The 27,128-nt window shown below is 39.9% G+C and overlaps 1 protein-coding gene across 1 annotated transcript in view; it reads right to left on the bottom strand.

The window, feature by feature from the left end:
• Positions 1-27,128, bottom strand: part of LOC125451594 (putative Polycomb group protein ASXL3) — a 287,101-nt gene that overhangs the window by 147,458 nt on the left and 112,515 nt on the right. Inside the window, exon 6 of the mRNA XM_059646068.1 lies at positions 7,085-7,202. Coding sequence (XP_059502051.1) covers positions 7,085-7,202 — 118 coding nt within the window. The remainder of the gene's footprint in view (positions 1-7,084; positions 7,203-27,128) is intronic.

A 27,128-nucleotide genomic window follows, 5' to 3' on the forward strand; every position in this document is an offset into this window, starting at 1 on the left:
CCTACAACCTCTTCTGAAGGGCAGAAGATACAGTAGCCTGAACACACGCATGAGGAGGTTCAGGAAGGCCTTCTTTCTGGCTGTTATCATGGTGTTGAATGGATTGTAGCCTCAAATAATGTAACCCACGTTGTAATCTGTATGCCTCTAAGTCATTTTGATCTGTACATCCTTTTCTTGCTGTGATCTGCCGGTACAGCTCAGAAACAAAGATTTTCACTGTATTTCAGAACAGGTGCCAATAAATCAATCAAATCAAAGGGCATAACATGTGGGAGCAGAAAAAGGCCATTCAGCCTGTTGAGTTTGCACCGATAACAAGCATAGTGTGATGTTCCAGAGTACACTGGAAGATTGATGGTAGATGGAGATGCAGAGATCCCATGGTCATAAGGTCCACAGTTGATAGCTTCTCAAAGCCATTATGATGGCCGGGATCTGTTCAGAATAAGTAACTTCTAGGTTTCCGTCATGTCTCTCTATATCCATCTGGTGCTAGAACTTCAATAAGGAGGCCTGCCTACTCTGATTCACCCACCTTATTGTATGGGTAGTGTGACTCCACTACAACTGTATTTGCTAAGGCCTCCCATGTCTGTTGTCCAAGCTTGTGCAACATGCAGTGCACAGCTTATGAGATCTTTTGGAGACGTCTGTCAGAGGAACCTAGATAGTGGATCAGAATGTTTTTATTAGGCTTGTGATACTATAGACTTCAGAACCTGTGATATTATAGACTTCAGAACTAAAAGTCGATCATGGATTGAAGGAATCAATAAAAAATTAACAAAAGAAGCAGCAGTGACTCTGTCTGGAATAAGCTGTTAAGGAACAATGACAGACTGTTGCACAGAGACTGAAAGCAATTAGCTATGTCTTGGAAATGGGAGTCATGATCACATAAACAAAACTCCTTTGACACCTGCTGAATGCTTTATTGCCGCAAAGCGCAAGGAGTCCCCAGCAGAAGAATTTAAAGCGTTACTCATAGGAAAGCTGTCTCTTTGAACAGACAGTTAAGGCCAAATGTAACAAGGGGCAAAGAAGTCACTTCTGGTTAGGAAGCTATCTGGCATCTCAAGGACTCGAAGAGAATAATCAGTGATTCGGATGAAACGATTTTAAGAAATCATCAATATGTCACCTCAAAGATCTGAAGGATGAAAATTTGTATAAGAAATGAATAACAGAATTCCTCTTTAGTAGAATACCAGACAACAACTTTGAATAAGGATCAAACCCTGGACACTTCCAGAGACAGATCGCTATTGGTGGGATTGTTGCAAAGTTCCACCATTAATCAGATAATAGCAAAGTTGGTTTGTGAGGCTTAACTTGCTTCCTTGTGGGGTCTTATTTTGGTCGCTACATGCAATAAAGTTCAAATTATTGCTTCAGTACTTGACTGATTGTGTGATTTCTTAATGAGTAGCCATATTAAAGGTAACTTGCAGTGATTTACCCACGACAATTGGCGTCCCTGAATGGTAAGAAGTTTGATCAGAAGTTACTCAGTTGCTCCAAAGGCAAACTTACCAGCTATGTACTCTCAGAAATCCTGCCTGAGCCTGATTTAAGAGACCAGCCGCCCCATATGACTGCCAGGAACTCAAGTGGATGGATGAGAGTAAACACAACAAATTTTCAGGTTTAGTTGGAACATTGAAATTTTTGGATTATTGAATTTGCCTTTGGAACTTTGCTTTGAAATCATGGCAGACAATTAACCTGAATGGGAGAGCTTGGGTGAGGTATATTTGAATAAGAAATTGCTGAAGTGGATAGATTATTATGAAGCTTGTGATGTTATGTGCCCTGGGACATTGGATCATTTGTTAGAGTCAGTTAGTAAGTCTGTGGGAAAGTGTGCGCCCAGAGAGGATGGGCTGATGGGAATTTGCTGTCTTCTTGCAGAAACTCGGTACGTGAAATATACCGAGAAAAGCAGAGAAATGCTGAGTTAAGTGAGTTGAAGTCAGAAAATGTAGGTTTGCAGTCAGAAAATGAAGAACTAAAACAGAAACTTGATGCCCTAGAGACTGTCAGTCAGGAAAGGACTGCTTTCCTGTTGGAAAACACAGAGTTAAAGGAAAAGGTTAAATCCTTAGAGATTGGCAATCAAGAGAAGATCGTTTAATATCTCTCAAATTTTCAAAGGCAATTTGAGACAGCAAACAGAAATGCTGAGAAGGCACAGAGACAAGTTCAAGAGTCAGAAATTAAGACTCAGGAACTGGAAAGTAAGTATAAAGTTTTCTAGGTAATCTTTAATGTACTTCATCAAGCACAGCTTGAGTATCAAGTGCAGAATGCTGACCATTCTAAATGGCAACGAGGAATTGGTGCCTTGAAGTTACGGCTTTCCAACCAGTGAGGGTTTCTCTTTGGGAGCCAGACAAAAGTTAGGGGATGAAAGGAGTGGTCCCAATTGGGGCTTGGTTAAGGGTGAAGCTGCATGTTATTCAGTATGATTATAATCCTGGCCCCAGCGCCCCCCTATCATACGCAGATAAAGTTTCCCTGTATCCACCTACACCAGTCTGGTACAAACCCAAAGAAAAGATAAAGATTTAATGGAAATCCAACAACACAAATGAGAATACAGGCAATTGACCAGTAATTGGGCATGAACCAAAGGTTTGAAAAGTGAGACAACAAACAGCAGAATGCGAAGCTAGGTTAAGCGTCTGTGTAAACTGTAGAGTCAGCCACAAGAAGAGCTAAGAGCGATCTCCTGGAGTGTCAGAGATGTGTGGTGACATACTTTTCTGATACATTTTGGATTTAGAGGGACTGGAACACGAATTTAGTGAAAGCCAGACCCCAAACCCAATCAAATCACATATGCCTGTGATGAACCCTGGAGACAGTAAAGAGGAATAAAGCCTAGTTTGAACTGCTATCCCTTTTTTTTTGATAAAGTAACAGTACCTTTGTAAAAGTATTTTAGGAGTAATAAATTGATCAAAGTGTCTGTATACATCATTACACCGGTAACAATCCTGATGAATACAAATTTTGGAAGAACAAAATTCAAACTAAAGATCAGCGTCAACTGATAAAGTGTAAATAAAGGCAGGAACTACCATGATCTTTTATTTTTGAGCCTTTGATAAACTATGAAGCTGATTATTGGAAGTGTATTGCTGACTCGGTTTTTATAAGTGAAATATGAAGTTAGCAATTCGGATCCAGTGTTCAGTAGAAACACAGAGTAGTATATACATAACCAAACACTGAGAAGTGCAGACTGACAGTACTGGGAGACATCTCTGCCCACAATTCCATGCATTAATTTTACATGCAAAAGGGAAGGCAAGTCCATTTGTCCTGATGATATCCACAGAACTTCAGATCACACTCACACTTACAGCTGAAGCATGTGTCCTTTAGCAAATGGAGATCCCAGATGATGGATAGATTTGTGAAGTACAGGCAGAATGTGCAATGAAAATGTTCATCGTGAATTGGTACCAGTTACTCTGAATCTCTCAGGTATTTGGAATTACCAGCATGGAGTCCAAAACCTGTTTGCCTAGTATTTATAAGGAATTGGACAAGAGGTTGTTTAATCAAAACAGGCACGCAACTGAAAGGAAAAACAGGAAGTGCATAAGTTTGATAGGGGATGCTGCAGGCATTTATAGAGCAGGCATTTCTACAGTTCATGACATAGATATCAGCATTCTAAGTGATCAATTAAATCAATTAACTTCTCAAGTTAAGGGTATACCAAATGCAATGAACGTCAGGCAGGGAACACCATTTACAATGCTATATTTCATATCGTTAACATCTTAGAATCACGCCCTAGTGCCTTTAACAAGTTCATCACAAAATCATAGAACATTCCAGTGTGGAAACAGGCCATTCGGTCCAACAAGTCCACCCTGACCTCCAAAGAGCATTCCATCCAGACCCATTCCCTTAAACCTGCATTTTCCATGGCTAATACACCTAACCTACACATTCTTAACACTGTGAGTAATTTAGGATGGTCAATCCACCTAGCTTGCCTACCTTTGAACTGTGGAAGGAAACCAGAACACCTGCGTGGAAGACTATGCAGACACAGGGAGAACGTGCAAACTCCACACAGACAGCTGACCAAGGCCAGAATTGAACCCTTCGCACTGTGAGGCAGCTGTGCTAATCACTGAGTCACCATGCCAGAATCAGGAAAGAGTGAAGAACATTAAAGAAATGTAACTTTGCATAGTACATGCAGCAGCTGGGGTGTTACATCAGTACAGAGAAAATGTAAATCAAATTAAAAAGGGAGGAGTTCCCATATGGGTTGATGACACTAAATTAAGGAAATTAGCTGATGAAACAGGAACTTTAAGTAAAATTTCTATCTGTGAGCTAACGAGATTGACAAATTAATGATTCATGTATGGGAGGCAATTGGTCTTATATTAGGCATATTCTGTTATAACTAAAGATGAAAAACCATTAAATATTACTAGTGTACAAAAAATTAGCGTGATCCAAAACACCATCTGAATGAGAGTTAAGGAGGTTCTATCGTACACAGAAGAAAAGGGAGGGAAGACTTGTAGGGACAGGACTTAAGGGATGCCAACAGACTGAAAAAACTATTGTTTGTCCCTCTCCTTTTTACACAACTGGGCAAGCCACATGGGGTTTTGAGTCCAGCAGTAATGAAACAGTTAATTATATTCTTGAATTTTCAAGTACCATTCAAGACAACATAGTCAGAGCTGGATATGCAGGCAAAGGAGAATACTGTCTTTAAAAGAATATCATTATCATAACCTGTCTTGTCCCATCACTGATTCAACATTTTGCATTTATCCTCAAATGCCCATGGCACAAAGGAACAGTGGAATTTGTTAACATCAGGAAGAGAAAATCTGTGACTTTTGATGTGACTGATTCAGCTAGAGAAATAGTTATGTCTTTTTGGCAAAAATACAAGGTCCATATTGCCCTAGGAAGGGAACATTTGTATGAAATAAAAGGGATTTTGAGAAGGGCAGACAGGTTACATATTAAGCTTCAGCAGAATAGTCACAGATTCAAGACAGATATTAAAAGCGGTAAGGAAGGTTCTTGGTAGGGTGATATTTGGATCTGGGGAAGTAACATACACACGGTTGGGTGGATTCATATTATTTCACAGCTTGCTGTGGTTCTGTTAAGACATGATAATCTTAAAGCTGCAACGGGTGAAGCATTATAGAATATAGAACAATACAGCAAGGTACAGGCCACTCGGCCCACAATGTTGTGCCGAACTTTTACCCTAAACCCTCCACCCCTACCTTATACTACCATCCATATACCTGCCCCAGTGAGGCCAACTCCACTACCGTCTCCAGCAATGCATTCCGCACCCCTACCACTCATTTTAAAACTATGCCCCCTTGTAATAGCTACCTCCACCCTAGGAAAATGTATCTGGCTGTCCACACTATCTATACCTCTGATCAATCTGTACACCTCTGTCAAGTCACCTCTCATCCTTTGTCGTTATTATGCATGTTTATTACTTTTTTTTGCATGTTTATTTCTTTGTGCATTTTTATTACTCTTGTGATTTATATACACATCATTATTGTGTAATTTACTTATTGATTTGCATATATCTGTACCATGTAATGAAATGGTGCATTCTTAAATAGCGCATGATATAGCAACTCAGCATGAATATGAAACAATACAGTGGAAAATGGCTAATTACTAGTGTTTGTTCATCATATTAAAAATAATAAACAAAGAGGAGGGGCTGTGAGATTACAGACTTCAGAACTTTAATAACTGATCATCCATTGAAGGAATCAACAAAAGATAAACAAAAAGAAGCAGCAGCGACTCTGTCTGGAATAAGCTACTAAGGAACAATGACAGACTGTTACACAGAGACTGAAAGCAATTAGCTATGTCTTGGAAAGGGGAGTCATGATCACACAAACAAAATTCCTTTGACACCTGCTGAATGTTTTATTGCCACAAAGGGCAAGGAGACCTCACCAGAAGAATTTAAACAGTTAATCGCAGGAAAGCTTTGAACAGACAGTTAAGGCCAAATGTAATAAGGTACAAAGAAGTTACTTCTGGTTAGGAAGCTAGCTGCTGTCTCAGGGACTCCAAAAGAATAATCAATAATTTGGATGAAACTATTTTAAGAAATCATCAATATATCACCTCATTGACTCAAAGGACGAAAATTTGTATAAGAATTGAATATCAGAATTCCTCTTTAGCAGAACACCAGAGAACAACTTTGCATAAGGATCAAATCCTGGATACTTCCAGAGAAAGGCCACTGTTGGTGGGATTGTGGCGAAGTTCCGCTGTTAGCAAAGTTGGGTTGTGAGGCTTAACTTGCTTCACGCAAGAAAGTTTAAATCACTATCTCAGTACTTGATTGTGAGATTTCTTATTAAGTTGCCAAATTAAATCTAACTTGTAGTGATTAACCCAAAACAGGCTGATGGTCTGCTGTCATGTGAAGCCACAGATTTATTGAAGTTCAGCTTGACTGGGATGTGAGGATTTCTGACTAATGTCTTCAGCCAGAGAACAGGATGCTGTCTTCACAACTTTAAAGAGGCAAAAGCATTCCATGCTAACAGCCTGTGTGTTCTCTAGTAACAGTGAACCATCCCCAGCTGAATCCACTCTTTGTCTAATTAAATAATGTCATATATTAACTGCTTCATTTTAAACTCAAAACTATTTGCAAATTGCTTACAATTATTGATTGCCTGTATTAGGTAATTGTGATCACAAACCCCCAAAATCAACAAGTCCAAAGATGAACATGTACACGTTGACAGAGCATGGAAGACTGCAGCTCTAACTTGTGTCAAGGCTTCACACAAGGCATGGAGACTATTTTGTTCAACATCAAGTGGTGAAATGACAGTGGTACCTATGTTAACGGAGCCTCTGGTGGAAACTTTGATATGCTGCCGGGCAGATCAAATGGCTGGCATCTTGACTTTGGAACCACTGATGATGGATGCTTCCAGATTGTCATTTCAATCTTATTTGATGAGTTATTTCATTATAAAAACAACTGGTGGTAATAGGTTTGTTCAGAACTTCCACTTACCTGCTGGTGACTCTGAGTGCTCCTCTGGCACTTTTAGTGGCGTCAATACGACACAAGGTATGGCCTTGTTCATCATCATCGAAACACCAATCCTCCGCTTTTGTTGCTGCTTCAGTGCCTATTAATTATATAAAGATCAAAGCAGGAAACTTTCAGTCACAAACTCATACTTTATTTGCCTTACACAGTTTTTTTCTCAATGACAAGATTATCACTTTAGTGATTAGATATAACACCTTTACTCAGCATTATCAAGGATTTCCATCAGATTTGTCAGAAAGCCAATTATCTTAATTCAAGCCTTCCTATTTTCTTTCTGGCAACAATACTGCGAATAGCACTAATGCCTGTCCAACCTTTAAATAGAACATTATCATAAGTGAAAACATTTTTAATCTGAGGATTGCTTTCTCTCCTCCCATGGGAAATCTGTCTTGTAGGTGTTCACCATTTACTTGCTGTAAAAGCTGTTCAAGGATGCACACCATGTCAGGGCTTCCAAATGACCACATGTTTAAATTTCTGCCTGACTGTCAGAGATCTGAGCGGGGAGTTATTCCTGCATGTTCTAGGGGTTGCCAAGTACAAATGAAAGCTCTAATACTGGCTAGTACTGCACTTCTACGGCATTTGAGCATGACCCAGAAACAGTATAATACTGCAGTCGACCCTATTTAAGATTGTTCTGCTTTAAAGTCATTAACAGGGCTCCTATCCTAAACTGCAATCTTAAATTTGCTGGTGTTCCATCTTGCTGTCAATCTCTTACTTTTTGTCAATCCTCTCACTGTCAACCCTCGCTCTTACTGATAATCTCAATCACTCCCTCACTGTCTCTTACCCTGATCCTCTGGTTGCTGCCGGCCCTCCCTTCATCGATCCACCTCATCACAGCAAATCCTCTCTCCCACTGACCCTCTTGGTTATTGCCAATTTTTCTTCTCACCCATCATCATTTGCCTCATCTCTAAAGCTGTAGCTTACACAAGCATCTCAAAATTGGCTTTTCCGTCTCTTGCTGTTTATCTTGTGTGTGGTCATTTATCATGAGTGTTCAGATGGAAACTGACCAGAAGTGGCAAGAGTTAGGTTCGGCAAGTGGGTGCTTTTCTTTGGGGGAGTGGGGTGGCCAGTAATCACAACTGGTGGTAAGCAGGGGGATTGGGGAGTGGAGAGGCAATAACTTGCACATATCACCACACACTAGGTGGTAGAGATGATGAGTTGGCGAGGCAGTGAGCCAAAGTGGCAAAGTGTCAATGTTAAGTAGAAAGAAAAATTCAGCATATTCTTTTATATTTTAAAATTTGTTTTACTTTAAAGCATTTCATTTATGAATATAGGCATTTTGAATTGCGAGGCATTTTGGCTTGCAGGCTATAATATTTTACACTTTTTTTCTGAAGAGAACAATCTTACATAACCCAATTAAAATTTTTATATTTGTCATAATATAAAATCTGAAATAAACCAGCAAGTGCTGAGAAACTCAGCTGGACTGGTAGCATCTGTCGAAAAAGAAACAAAGATAGTATTTTCAGTCTAAAATTACTTTTCTTTGGATTGGGAAAATCTGATTCAATTAACTTCATTTTCGGGAATGTAACTAAAAGGTCAAATGGGATCCTATATACTCCCACAAACTCAGAAAAATGTAATAGAATTCTGCAGGAAGTAGAAATACTGTACTAATAGTAACTAAATGTTCTGAGTATTCCTGCACTTCTCCAGTTCTAGTCAATATAAGGGTCCCCTACAAACATGAACAGTATCTGACATAGATAACAGAATGTGAAGCTGGATGAACACAGCAGGCCAAGCAGCATCTCAGGCGCACAAAAGCTGACGTTTCGGGCCTAGACCCTTCATCAGAGAGGGGGATGGGGAGAGGGTTCTGGGATAAATAGGGAGAGAGGGGGAGGCAGACCGAAGATGGAGAGAAAAGAAGATAGGTGGAGAGGAGAGTATAGGTGAGGAGGTAGGGAGGGGATAGGTCAGTCCAGGGAAGACGGACAGGTCAAGGAGGTGGGATGAGGTTAGTAGGTAGGAAATGGAGGTGCGGCTTGAGGTGGGGGGAAGGGATAGTTGAGAGGAAGAACAGGTTAGGGAGGTGAGGACAGGCTGGGCTGGTTTTGGGATGCAGTGGGGGGAGGGGACGAGCTGGGCTGGCTTTGGGATGCTCGTCCCCTCCCCCCGCTGCATCCCAAAACCAGCCCAGCCTGTCCTCACCTCCCTAACCTGTTCTTCCTCTCAACTATCCCTTCCTCCCACCTCAAGCCGCACCTCCATTTCCTACCTATTAACCTCATCCCACCTCCTTGACCTGTCCGTCTTCCCTGAACTGACCTATCCCCTCCCTACCTCCCCACCTATACTCTCCTCTCCACCTATCTTCTTTTCTCTCCATCTTCGGTCTGCCTCCCCCTCCTCTCCCTATTTATTCCAGAACCCTCTCCGATGAAGGGTCTCGGCCTGAAACGTCAGCTTTTGTGCTCCTGAGATGCTGCTTGGCCTGCTGTGTTCATCCAGCTTCACACTTTGTTATCTTGGATTCTCCAGCATCCGCAGTTCCCATTATCCCAGTATCTGACATAGACCTTTTTAATGCATTCACCTATAATCAAGGAAAACCATGTGATAAAATTCTTTATGTTGCAATATCATGCATTTTATATTAAAATGCCACGAAAAAGAAAGTCATCAAAAGATACAATGTTCCATATTTCACGTGTCTGTTTTGGGACCACATCTTATTCCAATATACATAAATGATTTTGAATTCAAAGATCAATCTTAAATTTCATTAAACAAACCAAATTATGGATATGCCAAATTGTGATGATATGAAACTCTGAAGGTGTATTCTCAAAAAACTAGCAGAGTGGCCAAATAAATGCTAGTCGCAGTTCAGTGGATACCTACATCTTGAAAGTAAGAATAGAGAATGGAGCAGGGCAGCAGAGAGGACAATTACCTTAATTTCCGAAGTGATGATAATGTGTAATAAAGTAGTACAGCTTCATTCATAACAAAAAATGTCCATGTTTTTATGTCTATCACTTGTACTCCCCAACTGATACTGGTTAGCTGACCAATTAATCATTCTCCACCAACTTAATTGCAACATATAAAATAATCAGAGGGTTAGATAGGGTGGATAGGGAGAGCCTTTTTCCTAGGATGGTGACGGCGAGCACGAGGGGACATAGCTTTAAATTGAGGGGTGAAAGATATAGGAGAGATGTCAGAGGTAGTTTCTTTACTCAGAGAGTAGTAAGGGAATGGAATGCTTTTCCTGCAACGGTAGTAGATTCGCCAACTTTAGGTACATTTGAGTCGTCATTGGACAAGCATATGGACGTACATGGAATAGTGTAGGTTAGATGGGCTTGAGATTGGTATGACAGGTCGGCACAACATCGAGGGCCGAAGGGCCTGTACTGTGCTGTAATGTTCTATGTTCTATTAAGTATTGAAAGATTAACAAGAGATTCAACCTATTCACCTGAAAGTCTTATGTCATTCACCGTTTTTCAGTAGTCAAAATTTTAAGCGTCAGAAGCTATAGAAAATTGAAAGTAATTATTATCTGTCAGGCTCCTATTTGGCAAGAAGTCACAGGATTAACAAACAGATGGTAATCTACAGGGAAACAATTCTCCTTTAAGTGGCTCAGGCTCTACCATGATTAGTCAGCAATTAGATACTGAATGTTAAATGTAGGTCAAATTAGAAACACACATTATAAATAGGCACAAAAGGAGTTACTATGTGTGATGCATAATATGATGCTATTGTACTTTAAATAAACCACAGTGGACATGGAAGGCCATTTGAGGGGGACATAACTTGGTATGGGAGGGCATGATTGCCATGGGAGGGTATAGATTGGGCATGGGCAGTATGAGGAGGTGTAAGGGGTGAGGACTCAACGACCTTACTGTTTTTATTCTAACAGAAATGCAGTCCCACAACAGCAACGTGGGCCATTGAAACAGCTCATGCACAGGGCAGCCCTGGTGGTACATCATTTTTCGGGACTGGCTGACTTGGTTGCAGTTAACACCTATCCACCTTGCACCGCAACAAAAAAACAATGAAAATCTCAACATTGAATGCACTTTCCCCTGAAATGGGCAGACTGAGCCAAAACAATTCCAGTCTCTTGCTACCTGCCTTGAGGATGAAATCTAAACCTAATATCTGAAACTAGATCGTGAATCTTCCTGACTTTTTGAAGAATTTCTGAACGATTTTCTGAAGAAGCGTCCTGACGCAAAGCATCAGCTTTCCTATTTCTCTGATGCTGCCTGGCCTGCTGTGTTCCTCCAGCTCCACACTTTGTTATCTGTTTATCTTCCTGTATCATTCTTTAAATTTACTCTTGGGACATGGGCATCACTGGCAAGGCGAGTATTTGTTGCCCATTTTTAATCATGCATGGGTTGTGAAGTCCATTTCAGAGGATGGATACGAGTCACCCACATTGCTATGGGTGCGGAGTCACATGTAGACCAGACTGGTTAAGGATGGCAGCTTTCCTTCCCTGAGGTACCTTTGTGAGCTAGATAGGTTTTTAATCACAGTTTACTGATAGTTTCATGGTCATCATTACCGAGAAGAGAGTTTAGCTTCTGCCAGCTGCTAAGATGGGATTCAAACCTGACTCCATAGAGTTAACATAGGTCTTTAGATTACTGGTCCAGTGATATTATCTGCACACCCTTTTTCTTTCTACTGTGGAGTTAGAGGTATTCTCTGAAGTGTTAATGTTTAAATCAGACAAGTAGTTCAGGCTGCAAGATGCATATTGCAAACAAATAGTGTCTTATCAGAAACCATAGTAAGCCTAGTTGTACATTTATTGTTCAGTGTTAGATAAAGAAGATCTACATCATGAATAATTATTCTACACATTATTTGGAAAAAAGCAGCAAAAGGATTTGGTTGTCCATGTACAGAGATAGCTAAAAGTCAATGCATGGTGACAAAAAGTGATCCTAAAGCCAAACAAAACATTGGCTTTTAATTAAAGGGGGCAGGAATACAAAATTGAGGAAATTATACTTCACTAAATCAAACCAAACTGAAATATTTAATTCAATTCTAGATAATGACATTGGAAAAGATATAAGCAAAGTACTACAGATACTGAAGATTTGAAATAAAAGTAGAAAGTGCTGGAGAATCTCAGCAGGATGGCAGCACCTGTACAAATAAAGCAGACTTAACATGTCAAGTCCAGTGTGACGCTTCACATTGTGTGGTGTTGAATTTGAAATATTATATCTTTTTCAGCTGCCAGCACTGTTCTTATTACAGTGAAGACATATTGAGGGGTTACAGTGCACAGGCACCAAAATTATACCCGGACTTAAAGATTGCACAAACCCGCACTGCTGTAGCTGAGTAATGATAAATAGGTCAAACCAGGTAAGGACTCATAGACATCTTTCCCGAAAGGATATTCATGAACCAGATGGGTTGTTACAACAATTGATGATAGTTTTGTGCATCATTACTGGGACTAGCTTTCAATTCCAAAATTATTAATAGGATTTAAGTTCTGACAACTGCCATTGGGCTGCTGGATTACTAGTCCAGAAGCTCTGAATTGTTTTGTTGGGCTTATAAGGGATTTCAAAGGCAGGTCACATAAAAAGTCGTGTTTTTAAATACAACACAAAAATTGCTGGAGAAACTCAGCAGGTCTGACAGCATCTGTTGTAAGAAAGCACAATTAATGTTTTGAGTCCAGAGAGAGGCAAGGGGAAAAGGAGAGAGACTGAAGAAAAGAGCGAGTGAGGAAGAGAGAGAGGAAGAAAGAAAAGGGAAGGAAATAGGAATAAAGAGAAAGAGAAAGAGAAAAAGAGAAGGTAAGAAATAGAAAGAGAAAGGGGGTAGATAGGTGATGATATGATTTAGAAGAGAGTAAAGTGAGATTGCAAGCAAGCCATGTCAGGACAGGGTGTTGAAGTGGGTAAAAAGACATGGAAGGAGGAGTTTAAACACAAATGTTTTTCTACTAACACTTTATGCTTTGGAATGCAGAACTGGCCTGTTTGCCTGAAGTGTACAAAAATATATTGATTCTGTTAAGGAAATCAATTTGTAGTATCAGATTAAAGCTGTTTAATAGGTTGATGTGGTTTATTCACATGCCTGAAAATAGAGGTGGGTCAATTATCATAGAATCCCTACAGGGTGGAAACAGGCCCTTTGGCCCAACAAGTCAACACCGACCTTCAGAGCATCCCACCCAGACCCATTCTCCTATAACCTGCCTAATCTGAGAATCCCTGAATACTACGGGTAATTTAGCATGACCAATCCACCTAGCCTCACACTTACGCTAAGAGTCTGAATTAGCTGAAATTAACACAGTACACACTCAGAATAATTCAGCCCCTGTTGGATTACTTTGCCTTTTTATAAAAGAATCTGCCTATGTTGCTGCTAACAGCTTTTAAGAAGGAAGATATTAAATTTGAAACATTAAAGTATAACATTCCCTGAATTGTATAGTTATGTCCGAGAGGCTTACCCATAGAGATAGCTGGGCTTGATTTATAAATTGCTGAGGCTCCTCAATTCTAAATTCTAATATTTTTAAAAAAATTATTGTATATTCTCCTTTGGTGTTGTAAGGTTTACTGCGCAGTCTGCTAACAAGGCTTAGGGTGAGGAATTCATTCGTGGAAGCTCTGGCACAGATTCTTTTCTTTAAATCAAATTGTTCAGACATGTTATGACACAACTCCAGAGCAAGTGGGACTTAATGTGGGCCTCCCAGCCCAGAGGCATGACATAATCCACTGTTCCACAAGAATCCATTAAACTAAATGGGGGCTACTAGAATCTCAAGGTGATGGGAGTTTTGTGGAAAGTCAGCTTACCTTGAATCACCCCCCAAATCATGGTTGATGGCCACGGCTTTCAAGTGCTTAACCCCAAGCCCGAGAATTCCCTCTGAAACATTTCCACACCTCTAAGCCTTCCACCTTTAAGACACTTCTTAAACCTTAGCTCAGTGACTGAACTTTTGGTCATACTATTCCCTTATTGCGAATAAATTTCATGCTTTGTTAGGGGATCTAATAACATTAAAGGTACGTTAGAAATATGTTGTTGGTGGTGATATTCTGGGACAGGCAACACTGTGAGCTGCTACCTACATCAATTAGATGGCCGTGTGTGTTATTCTTTCATTGTATGCAATTTTTTCCCTTGCATCTAAAAGAGATAATTTTAACCCTTGTTGGTTGATTGGTATATTGATGAAGCTGACTTATTTTCCTAATCAACCTGTTCAGAGATGTTATTACACACCTCTGGAGCAGGTAGGCCTTGAACCTGTGTCTCTCAGGCCAGGGTAGGGACACTACCGCTACACCACAAGAGGGTCCCTCCTGATGAAGCCGTTTGCCTGCTCCATTATAGAATTCACATGATTTTAATTCATTTGATTTGAACTAAAATGAAAATTAGGGAATCTTGTAGTGCAGTGGTAGTGTCCCTACTTCTGGTTCAGGAGGCTTGGGTTCAAGGCTAATTGCTCCAGAGGGGTGTAACAACATCTCTGAACAGGTTGATTAGGAAAAATAGGGGAAAGTGAAAAATAAATGCCCTCTTGTGGCATAATGGTACTGCTCCAACTTAGAGACAGGAGACCTGGGTTCAAGAACCACTTGCTCCAAAAGTGTGAAATAACTTTTCTGAGCAGGTTGATGAGAAAAATAGAATAAATAATAAAAAAAAGAGAATTGGGAATAACTAATGCAATCAGATGGTGAGCTGCTTCATTTTCAAAGCAATGAATGTGTATAGTATTCTTAAAAAGCCTCGACTAATATTCCATCCCCAAAGTACATGACAGAGCTTTTGACCAACAAATGAGAGTACATTTATCAGATAATTCTCTATTACATAAATAGCTACTTCAGTGCTAAGAAACTAGATTACAGTATATTACTTTGTTAATGTTGCAACCAAATTTATTTATTTTAGTGAGATGAGTTACAAGCTATAATCTAATACAGGATTTGAAAACTGACCAAAATCATGAGAGTGAAGGCTGGGTAATTCATACGAATCATATGTCAAAATATTACACCTTGTTTTGTGGTTATATGCTGAAAAGGTTATTATGAAGAACAATACCCTTCTAAAAGACGGAAGTAGCATTCGTTTCTATTTTGATAATTATGACCAATTATTCAATTCAGAAAATACTGCACTGTTGATTAACCTCATCTAGCCATATCCTTGTCATTTTGAATTGCTGGTAACTCTAGGGCATGTTTGTGGCTGCTATGTTCCAAATACATTGAGTATGTTTAAAATGCTGAAAAGAATGAATTGCATTATTTTCCTTTTTCCTAAATGAGCATATTTCTTGCAACAGTGACTCCTCCAGGAGCTGTTGATATTTTGTTCTGAGGGTGGACTTTGGAGATAAAATTTTATAACAGTACTACTCCAGCTTTTATTACTCCTAAATCCTGACATACATAATTAAATAATTACTGTTATTGTAGCAACACAAATTATTCATCTGCTATTCAAACTGATAACAAATTCCTACTTGTCTGCTGAAAAGTCTTGACCCAAAAAATTGGCAAATACAATAAAATTTTCTTATTTTGACTGTCACAGACCAAATGTTACAAATGTTAATGCTCTTAAAATTGTTTTACAAATTAGATGCTGCAGTTCCTCGTAATCATTAGTTTGTTTGCTATTTTTCAGTTGTGCTGCAAAATTAATGTCACAAAGGGTCTAGGCCCAAAACATCAGCTTTTGTGCTCCTAACATGCTGATTGGCCTGCTGCGTTCATCCAGCTCTACACTTTGTTATCTCGGATTCACCAGCATCTGCAGTTCCCATTATCTCAGAAATAACACAGTGTGGAACTGGAGGAACACAGCAGGCCAGGCAGCATCAATACAGCAGTAAAGTTGACATTTCAGGTCGGAAGCCTTCAGAAATTTCTGAAGACGGACCTGACCCGAAATGTCAACTTCCCCACTCCTCTGATGCTGCCTGGCCTGCTGTGCTGCTCCGGCTCCACACTACGTTGTCTCTGACTCCAGCATCTGCAGTTCTTACAATCTCCTGATGTCAGAAATTCAGTCTTGCATTATGACAGTGATTATATATTGAGGAGACAGAAAGAACATTGAAAAATTTCACAATGATAGCCAAAATCTATACAAAAATCTACCCATAAATTTCTGCAATGCTTGCTATAATATGTATGATCTAATAGACATTTCATGTTTAAAAGGTGATAAAGGCTGGCATCTAAATGTTGTTGAATATTTGACATATTAGAATGAAAGGAACTTAAGAAAAAGTGACAGGGTAGCTCTGATAATTAAAGATAGAATTACTTCAGTCCTGAGAGATGACCTTAACTTGAAATATCAAGATATTGCTTCATTTTGAATAGAGATAGAACTCGCAAAACTAAGACGTCACTTGGAGAAGTAACTATTGCCCCTTCTAAAAGTAGTTACTCTATAGAACAGAGCGTACAAGAAATAAATGGGACATCTAAAAAATGTACTGTAATAATTATAGATGACTCTAATCTACATATAGATATTTAGAATCAGTTCAGCAATTGTAACCTGAAAAAAACTAGTTCAAATGAGCTAAATTGTCCATAATATCCAGGGATTGAGGACTAGTGGATTAGCCATGGGAAATGTAGGTTTATAGGGCTAGGGTAGGGGGGTGGGTCAAGGTCGGATGCTCTTCGGAGGGTTGGTGTGGGCCCAATGAGCTGAATGAGCTGCTTACACAGTGTGGGGATTCTATGACTCCATGGAAGTGTTTTCAGAACAAGACCTTATAACAGCACATCTCCAAACTGGACAAAGTCTGACACAACATAAAACAAAACAAAATGCTGAAGATTTGAAAGGAAAAATAGAGATTTCTGGAGAAACTCAGCTGGTCTGCCAGCATCTGTGGAGAGAAAGCATAGTTCATGTTTCAAGTCCAGTGACCCTTCTTTAGATCTTCTGAAGAAGAATTAGAAAACTTTCCAAATACAATTGAAAGTGAAGAAGTGACAGGGACAGATGACTTCCAAATAATCACTACCATCAGTGAATAGGTACTTGAAAAACTAGCAGAAAACTACAAGCCGAAAAGTTCCTAATGAAAAGACTGGATGGCCTGCAACCTTCGTGGCGGGGGGGGGGGGTGTTAAAAGAAGTGGTAAGATTATTCCAAAACTCCTTGGATTCTGTATGAATTAGAAAAAAAAGCAAATGCAACATTTTTATTCAGGATAGAAATGGAATAGAAGCTGAAAACCATAGCCTAATTGGTCTAAATCTGTCACACAGAAGGTGCTCAAATCCATTACTAAGACAGTTATAGCAGAATGCTTGAAAAACTATCATGTCATCATACAGAGCCAACTTGACTTTGTGAAATGGAAATCGTGTTAAGCTAATTTATTAGCGTTTTTGATGAAGCGATTAACATTCAATGTTGTTGGAAGGAATCTGATAGATGTGGTGTACTTGACTTCCTAAAAGGCATTTGACAAGTTTCAATATCAAAAATTGCTGCAAAATGGATGGAAAACATGGTGCAGAGGTAACTTATCAGCAAAGATAAAAATAAGTCAGAAGCTAGCTAGAAGAGATAAAGAAGGCTTTCTCACGTTGATAAGCTAGAAATTGTGTACCGAGTCAAGGATTGGCTCAACTACTTTTAATCAATGTCAATGATTTGGATGAGGAGATAAAATATGGGTCGTTAAGTTTGTTGATGACACCAAACTCAGTAGGAGCTTAAGTCTCAGGGGAGTTAGAAAGAGTCTGTAAACATATATAGAAGCCATCAAAAATCCGCTGTGTTAAAATACCATCCACTGATGTTGCTAGTATAGGGAGATCTGGGTATAACGGTACATGGATCGCATGAAGGTGAACATGCAAGTGTAACAAATGGTTAAAAAGCCCAATGAAGCATTGTTGTTTGTTGTGACGGAATTGACATATGAAAGTAGGGAAGTTTTAATGCAGCTGTACAAGGCAATGGTAAGGCTACATCTGGAATACTGTGTACAGTACTGGTCTCCTAATTTGAAAAAGAGTATGCAATCGCTCATTGATGCCCAATTCAGTTCCACCACTCAGCTCCTGATATCATTACCGCTTTGGTTCAAGTGTGAACAAAAGAGCTAGAGTCCAGAGGTGAGGTCAGAGGAATAGCCTTTGACATCAAGGCCCCATGTGGCTGAGTTTGGCATGAAAGAGCTCTAGCAAAACTGGAATCAGTGGGTATTGGGGGGTAAAACGTCTGCTGGTTGAAATCATAGTAAGCCGCCCTATGACTCATGGCACATAGGAAGATGGTTTGGGGTTGTAGGCCAGTCATCTCAGTTCCAGGACATTTCTGCTGGAGGTCCTCAGGTTAGTGTGCTAAGCCTAAACATTTTCAGCTGCTTCATCAATGATTTTCTATCCATCAAAATATCAGAGGTGGGAATGTTTGTTGGTGATTGCATAATGTTTGCAATTCATCAGACGCTGAGCCAGTCCACGTTCAAATGCAACAGCATGTGTAAAATATCTGGACAAGTGAGAAATAACATTCATGTCACACAAATGCCAGGCAATGATCATCTGCAATAAGAGGCAATTTAATCACCACCCCTTGACAATCAAGGTATTACTCTACTGAATCCCTCACTATCCTTCAGATTACCATTGACCAGGAACTTAATTAGACTTGACACAAATATAGTAGCTACAAGAGCAGGTCAGAGGCTGGGAAGATTGTGACAACTCACCTCCTGATGACCTGAAGCCCAGCCACCATCTACAAAACACAAGCTAAAAGTGTGGTGGAATACCAAACCCTAATTGCATGAATGTTACCAGTTCCAAGAACACTCAAGAAGCTTGACATCATCCAGAACAAAGCAGATGCTTCATTGGCACCATGTCCACATTTAGTCAGTCCATCACTGATGCTCTGTGGCAGCAGTGTGTATTATATACAAGATGCACTGCAGAAATTCACAATATCCTGAGTTAGCACATTCCAAATTCCATCCAGAAGGATAAGGGCAGCTGATACATGGGAGCACTGCCACCTGCAAATTTCCCTCCGAGTTGCTGACCATCATGGCTTTTCCTACTTCACGAGGATATCACTAGCTAGGCTATGAATTTATTGACAAGCCATAATTACCTATTGCTGTGGGTCTGAAGTCACATGTGGCCAGATCTGGTAAGAATAGAAGCTTTCATTGTTCAAGAACGTTAGTGAAACAGATGGGTTTTTCCAACAATTGATAATGGATTCATGGTCATCATTTGACTCTCACTTCAAGATTTTTATTGAACTCAAAGTTCACCATCTTCCATGGTGGGGTTTGAACCCTGGTTGCTAGAACATTACCTAGGTCTTTGGATTAACCTTACCATGATAATACCACAAGGCCACTGCCTCTCTCTAAACTCGAACATAAATCACAGTTCCTTCATTGTTGCCATGTCAAAATCTTGAAATTTCATCCCCAACGACATTGTGGAACCTTCAGTTTGTGGACTGGAGTAGTTCAAGAGGGCAGTTCACCACTATTTTAAGGGCAACTAGGGATGGGCAATAAATGCAGGCTAGCAAGCGATGCCCACATCCCAGGAGTGTACAAAAAATGTAGTTGCTTTAGAAAGTTCCCAGACAGTTCCAGCAGGCAAGGTATATTTGAATGAATATCACGAAAGTGGAACAGAACTATTACAAATGCTCTTAATTCTATGAATATCTTAAAACTTTTAATTCCAAGATTTTTTCTTTAAAGAAGACTACTAGGCAAAAAAATGGCTGTAGATGTTAATTCAGTGTTGGCACAGGCCTGTGTGGGATCCATGGAATGTCTTACATATAAAGTGTTTGGGAAGCTTTAAACAGGGAGAGAGGTGCAACAGGCAGATACAATGAGGGCACTATCTCCGTCCTCTCAGCAGAAAGCCACCCCTTTTGGACATTTATCTGTCTTCTGATCTTCCAAGAAAATACAAAACAAAAAGGGTTAAAAGTTGACTACTTATGTGTGCTAGTGAAAAGGTTAATTCACATTAGTTTCAGCTTAAGCATGAGTATGGTGTGCAGGTAACAGTCGAAGAGCTACTCCTAGTCACCCATGCATTGCAGGTAAAAGCAGAATCAATCCGAAAACACAGATACAGAGGTAACTTTTTGAATCTATTAGAGCTCTTTGAAATGCAAGAAGTTCTGAAGAAGAATCATATTGCACTTGAAATACTGATTCTAGTTTTCTCTCCAGAGATGTTGTCAGATCTGCTAAGTTTCTTCTTTGCATTATATTGTATTCCAGAAAACTCATACCCCACTGATTATCAGCTCCCTCTATTTTTTTTATTTTGATTTATTTTGGTTTTATTGTCAGGTCTGCTGAAATACAGTGAAAATCTTTATTTACAGATTCTACTCCTTCCAACCCGATAATTGCTTCTTGCTATCAATTTAATTTCCTTTCTTGCTAACAAGGCAATTCAGCCCCTTCTGCTCATCCTGTTCTTTTGATAGGATGCGTAAGTTGGAAATTTAATTCCCAGTGCTGATCCCCTTAGCAGCCACATCTGTGATGCCTACATCATCATACCCATCAATTTCAATCTGTGCTACAATGTCATTTATGTTGTTTCATACATTGTGTGTATTTAAGTACAACACCAATGACTATCCCTTTATCTGCTGTGCCTGAAATAAGATTCCTGGCTTTTTCCATAATCTCTGTCCTTTTACATGGTCCAAAAGCTTAAATAACCTTTCCTGAGCCCTTCCCCCCCACCCCTTTAACTATTTGAAAATCCATGTTACCACTCTATTTAACTTTTCTGCCAGGATCCTGATCTTAAAGCATTTGAGTGTAGCCTCATATTTTATCACTAACTGCATTAACAACTGATTATTTAGTTAATTGACATAATAAACCCAGTCATTTATGATAATTTGCATTTATTCTACAGCCAACGTTTGGAATTTAGTTGAAAGGTCAAGAAAAGGGCACACTTTTAAAGTGAAAGGCAGCAGTTTTAAATGGAACTTGAGGAAAGAATCTTTCACCAGAAGTTGGTGGGGTCTGGAATGCACTGCTTGGGAGGGTAGTTCAGATAGGTAACCTCAATTTTTACAAGTACTTGGATAAACAATTGAACAGTTGAAGTGTCGTAATACTCAAGGCTAGGAGCCTCATGTGGAAAAGAAGAACTAATGCAAGTTGTAGTGTATTTTTGGCAGTATAGACTCCATAGGCTGAATGGCATCTTCTGTATGGTTCTACAAACAGTACCTGGAAGAACTAAGTTACAGATTTCATTTAATACAGATAATGAAAAAAATGTTGCTGCCAGATGTGCTGAGTTTCTTCAGCATTTTTCATGTTTATTTCAGATTTGCAAGATTCAGTATTTTCTTTTTTTATATAAAAATGTTGCTATACTACCAATTTCAGCAGAAATTAATGCTTTCAACTTTCTTTAAAAATCTGTTCACTTGTTCAGAAAAGAATAGTTTAAATTTCAGAGGAAATAAGTACGTGATGAGCTTCTTCCACAGCCAAATCATTTGTAAAGTGATAGATATGTTTGCAGATGAACAGTTTAAGATTTAAAACTGGCAAAATGGAAACTGGCACTACAAAACAATAAATGCATTTCTTCATTTGAAACTGCAGGAGCCTGTTTGCTGCTGTACATATCAATTTCATTTCTTATCCAATCTTTGCAGTAAACTGTGTATAATATCATTTACTGTTGAACTACAAGTTAGCAGAATAAACAGTAAAGGTCACAAAGCAAACTCCATGGCATTTTTTGACTTTTCTCTTCAAGTAGATCCCTTAAGAGTTGCTAATCATTGATCTTTGATGCAAGGATATCACAATGGGACAGGTAGAAGAGACAGACCCCAAGAACTACCACAGCTAATAAAGGAATTAAACAGATGGCTCAAACGTATTCATAAGTAAAACTTACTACCGTCAACAATGGCTAAGGGAGTTTACCCTAAACTTTCTAAACATAGCTGGAAATCAATTAGTACATAGTATTTGAACTTTTGAGCCATTATACAGTAGCATTATAAGTTAAGACTTGGAGGAAGGCAACAATTGCTAAATACATTATTTAACACAGAATATTGTGGCTTGATTTTAGAAGAATATTGAAACATGTCAAGCAGCTATACATCATGCCCTTTGCTCATGGATAGAATGCGGCATCGGAAATACAGTAAGGAAAAGAAATGGCTTGAGTGAAGGGCTAGTTCTAGTTTCGCTTCCAGTTTAACTTTGATTCTCGAAATAAATGGAGTTTTAAATGCTAGCTAAGTGAAGAAAGTATTGAAACAGATCGATATTGAAGAAAAATATGGTGCTGGTTTTCTTGAAATGAGCTCAAAAATTCCTATTTGGTTGCAACGCCATGAGAAGTGTGCAGTTTGAGATATTTACAATGCAGGTCTACACGACATGAAATTTTCTGACTATTTGTTCGAATATATGGACAATATTATTGTCAATTTATTACTTATAGAACATAGAACATTCGGGCCCTCGATGTTGCGCCAACCTGTGAAACCAAACTGAAGGCCATCTAACCTACACTATTCCATTATTATCCATATGTTTATCCAATGACCATTTAAATGCCCTTAAACTTGGCAAGTCTACGACTATTGCAGGCAGGTATTCTACGCCCTTACTACTCTCTGAGTAAAGAACCTACCCCTGACATCTGTCCCATATCTATCACCCCTCAATTTAAAACTATGTCCCCACATGCTAGCCTTCTCCATCTGAGGAAAAAGGCTCTAACTGTCCACCCTATCTAACCCTCTGATCATATTGTATGTCTCTATCAGGCCACCTCTTAAACCGAAAGTCAAAAGTAGGGATGTTTGCTAAATGCACAAAATTCCACGCAATCTGTGACTCCTCACAGATAGAAGCCATCTTGTCCATATGCGGCAAAGCATAGGTGACATCCAGGTTTATAATGATAAGTGGCAAGTAAAAAATCACACCAAAAAAATGTTTGTCATTGCCAATCCTATCAAGAGAATCTAATGATCATTCTATGACATACATTACTATTGTTCAATCCCACATGTAGCATCGATTGACCAGAAACAAAACTGGACTAGATATATACTGTAGGTCAGATGCCACGAATCTGAGTGATTCACCTCTTGAGTCCCTAAAGCATGACAGCAATCAACAAGGCACAAGTCAGGAGTATGATGGAATTCACTCATCAAGGAAAGCGCATCTGTAACAACATTCAAAACACCTTTCAAGACAAAACAGCTTGATTGAACACCTCATCTGAAGTAAGAAATTGGGTTAATTATGACCAGTTAAGCTGGTGCCTTCATATCTGCAAATTGTGCTGAGCTATGTTGACCTCCCTGGCAGAGTGCAAAAGTTATCAAATCGCACACAAGATCAAAAACATGAAACTGATGGAGATTTGTATATGACAAGGACCGTATAAATATCAGCCTGACTTTGGCTTTATGGCCAATGATGTGCAGGCAGACATAGGAAACAGGCAGATATAACTTTCAGTTGTTTCAGCGGTGGGAATCTGGGAGAAAGTGCGAGGGACGCCTGGGAAGGTCAGCTTCCACTTAATAAATTTGGGAGTTAACTAATACCCAAGACACTACACGCGTAGTGTCTCCCATCCTTCCACCTTCTCTAACCTAATGATAACGATTAAGTGTGGTGAGCAGGTAAGCTATTTGTATTTTCTTCCTCATCTCTTTCTGGGTTATCTTTCTGGGTGGTCACCTAGACACCAAATCCTCTGGTGCAGAGAATACTGCAAAACTAAATAAAAAACTAATTAATTTTAAATAATTAACTAAGTAAAGCTGGCAGGCCAGGTGATGTGTTGCAGCTGTATGATGTGGGAGCTAGCTGATCCCATTGAGAACGGCAGTGACCACATCAGCAGCAAGCGTTGGCTGCTTGAGGAGCTCCAGCTCAAAATTAATGAGCTGGAATCCAAATTCCAAACACTGCAGTACATCCGGGAGGGGGAGAAATAACTGGATGCTGTATTCCAGGAGGCAGTCACACCTGATAGATTAACTAACGGTAATTCGATTGGTGGGCAGGGACAGCAGTGTGTGACTGCGAGTGAGGCAGGCAGGTAGACGGACCCTGCAGACAGGAACACAGGAGCCATAGCCCTTGACATTGTTCCACAGGTATGAGGCATTTGCTACCTCCGTGGATGAGGAACAGGGCTGCAGGAAGGATGAGTCAACTGACCGTGGCACCATGATCCAGGAGGCCAATCAAGAGGGGGGAGCTAAAGAACAGATTGTAGTTGTAGGAGATTCCATCATCAGGAGAATAGACAGTATCCTTTATGAGCAGGAGAGACAATCCTAGATGGTGCGTGTCAGGGTATGAGACATCTCTGACCGGCTTGAAAGGATACTCGAGAGGGAGGGGGAGGATCCAGTTTTAGATTAGATTAGATTCCCCACAGTGTGGAAACAGGCCCTTCAGCCCAACAAGTCCACACCGCCCCTTGAAGCATCCCACCCAGACTCATTCCGCCTATAACTGACACACCCCTGAACACTACGGGCGATTTAGCATGGCCAATCCACCTAGCCTGCACATCTTTGGACTGTGGCAGGAAACCAGGGCACCCGGGGGAAACCCACGCAGACACAGGGAGAATGTGCAAACTCCGCACAGACAGTCGCCCGAGGCTGGAACCGAACCTGGGTCCCTGGCGCTGTGAGGCTGCAGTGCTAACCACTGAGCCACCATGCTGCCTTTGGTCCGTAGGTCTCAACAACATAGGCAGGACTGGGAAAAAACATTTGTTTCGGGATATGAAAAGCTAGGAACAAAATTTAAAAAAACAGGGAGAAGTGAGTGTAGACGGAGAGCAACAATTAATGTAAGGCAAAGCAGCAAGTCAGCAGGTGATGAGGAAGCTTCGACTTCATTGAAAATTAGGAAAAAAGTTAAAGGGAAGGAGATCTCAAGAGCTATCAGTAATGGAGGTAATAGTGAGATAATGAGGGGCGTTGAGAGGACGGTGACATAGTATGGCAAAATGATTACAAGGACTCCCTTTGGTTTTTCTGAGAATAGGGAAATAGAAAAGGGAAAGGACGAAAAAGAGTATTGTTGCTAAGACATGTGACTGGAGAACTGACTAATTGTACTAGCCTGTCTACGTGACTATAAGGAACAAGTTTGTGCATATAAGAATGACCCCCTTTAGAGTGAAGAGAGATCATCACTCTGCAATACGCTGCATACAGATGGACTTTGTAGAGTGATCCTCCACATGTGTAAGCGCTTACTGAAATAAATGTTACTGCAATATAACTGCCTGTTGATGCTGTGCATTTGTTTCAAGCGTAAAAAGAACTCAAATTGTCAATTGTACAGTGATGCTCTCTCTTCACTCTAAAGAGGGTCATCCTTATATGCACAAACTTGTTCCTTAGTCACATAGACAGGCTAGTACAATTAGTCCCCCAGCCAAATGTATTAGCAACAATACTGTTTTTTGTCCTTCCCCTTTCCTATTTCACAATTCTCATAAAAACCAAAGTGAGTCCTTATCATCATTTTGCCATTTTATGCCACTTTTCTTTCAACCTCCCTCATTATCTCAATAGGGCCCAAAAAGAAAGTGCAAAAACTGGCATAAGGGCACTTTATCTGAAAGCTCGGACCATTCGAAACAAGGTGGATGAGTTGACGGTGCAAATCATGGCAAATGGGTATGATTTAGTGGCTATTACAGAGACATGGTTACAGGATGATCATGACTGTAAGTTAAATATCCAGGGGTATCAAACTATTCAGAAGGACAGACAGGAAGGTAAGGGAAGTGGTGTTCTGATTTTGAAGGATGGTATCAGGGCGGTAGTGAGAGATGATATAGGTTCTACTGAACAAAATGTTGAATCTGTTGGGTGGAAATTAGGAATAGCAGGGAGAAGAAGTCACTGTTAGGTGTGGTCTATAGGCCACCAAATAATGACATCGCAGTGGGGCGGGCAATAAACATAGACATAGCTAATGTATGTAAAAATGGTAAAGCAATTAACATTGGAGATTTTAATCTACATATCGATCGGTCAAACCAGGTCGGTCATGCCAGCCTTGAGGAGGAGTTCATAGAATGCATTCGCAATAACTGCCTTCAACAATATGTAATGGAACCTACGAGGGTGCAAGCTATCCTAGATCTAGTCCTGTGTAATGAGACGGGAATAATTAACTGTCTCACAGTTAGGGATCCTCTTAGAAGGAGCGATCAAGTCTGATTGAATTTAAAATACAGATGGAATGTGAGAAGGCTACGTCCAGTACCTATGTCCTGTGCTTAAATGAAAGACACTATAAAGGGATGCGGGAGGAGTTAGCTGAGGTAGAATGGGAGCAAAAACTTTATGGTGGGTCAATTGAGGAACAGTGGAAGACTTTCAAAACAATTTTTTACAGTGTTCAGCAGAAATATATTCCAATGATAAGGAAGAACTGTAGGAAAAGAGAGAGCCAGCCATGGATATCTAAGGGAACAAAGGAAAGTATCAGACTGGAGAAAAAGCACATACAAAAAGGCAAAGAGTGGTGGGAAACTAGTAGACTGGGAAATCTTTAAAGGCCAACAGAAAGCCACAAAGAAAAAATCATAAAGAAAATTAAGACAGATTGTGAGAGTAAACTAGTTCAGAATATAAAAACAGGCAGCAAACGTTTCTATAAATATGTAAATCGTAAAAGAGTGGCGAAGGTAAACATTAGTCCTTTAGAGGATGAGAAGGCCAAGTTAATAACTGGGAATGAGGAAATAGCCGAGACACTAAACAGTTATTTTGTGTCGCTCTTCACAGTGGAAGACGCAAATAACAATGGCAAGAAGGTTATAGCAGGTGAGGACCTAGAAACTATCATTATCACTAAGGAGGCAGTGCTGGGGAAGTCAATGATGCTAAAGG

This window comes from Stegostoma tigrinum, chromosome 5, assembly GCF_030684315.1.
Source record: "Stegostoma tigrinum isolate sSteTig4 chromosome 5, sSteTig4.hap1, whole genome shotgun sequence".
NCBI classification, from domain to species: Eukaryota; Metazoa; Chordata; class Chondrichthyes; order Orectolobiformes; family Stegostomatidae; genus Stegostoma; species Stegostoma tigrinum.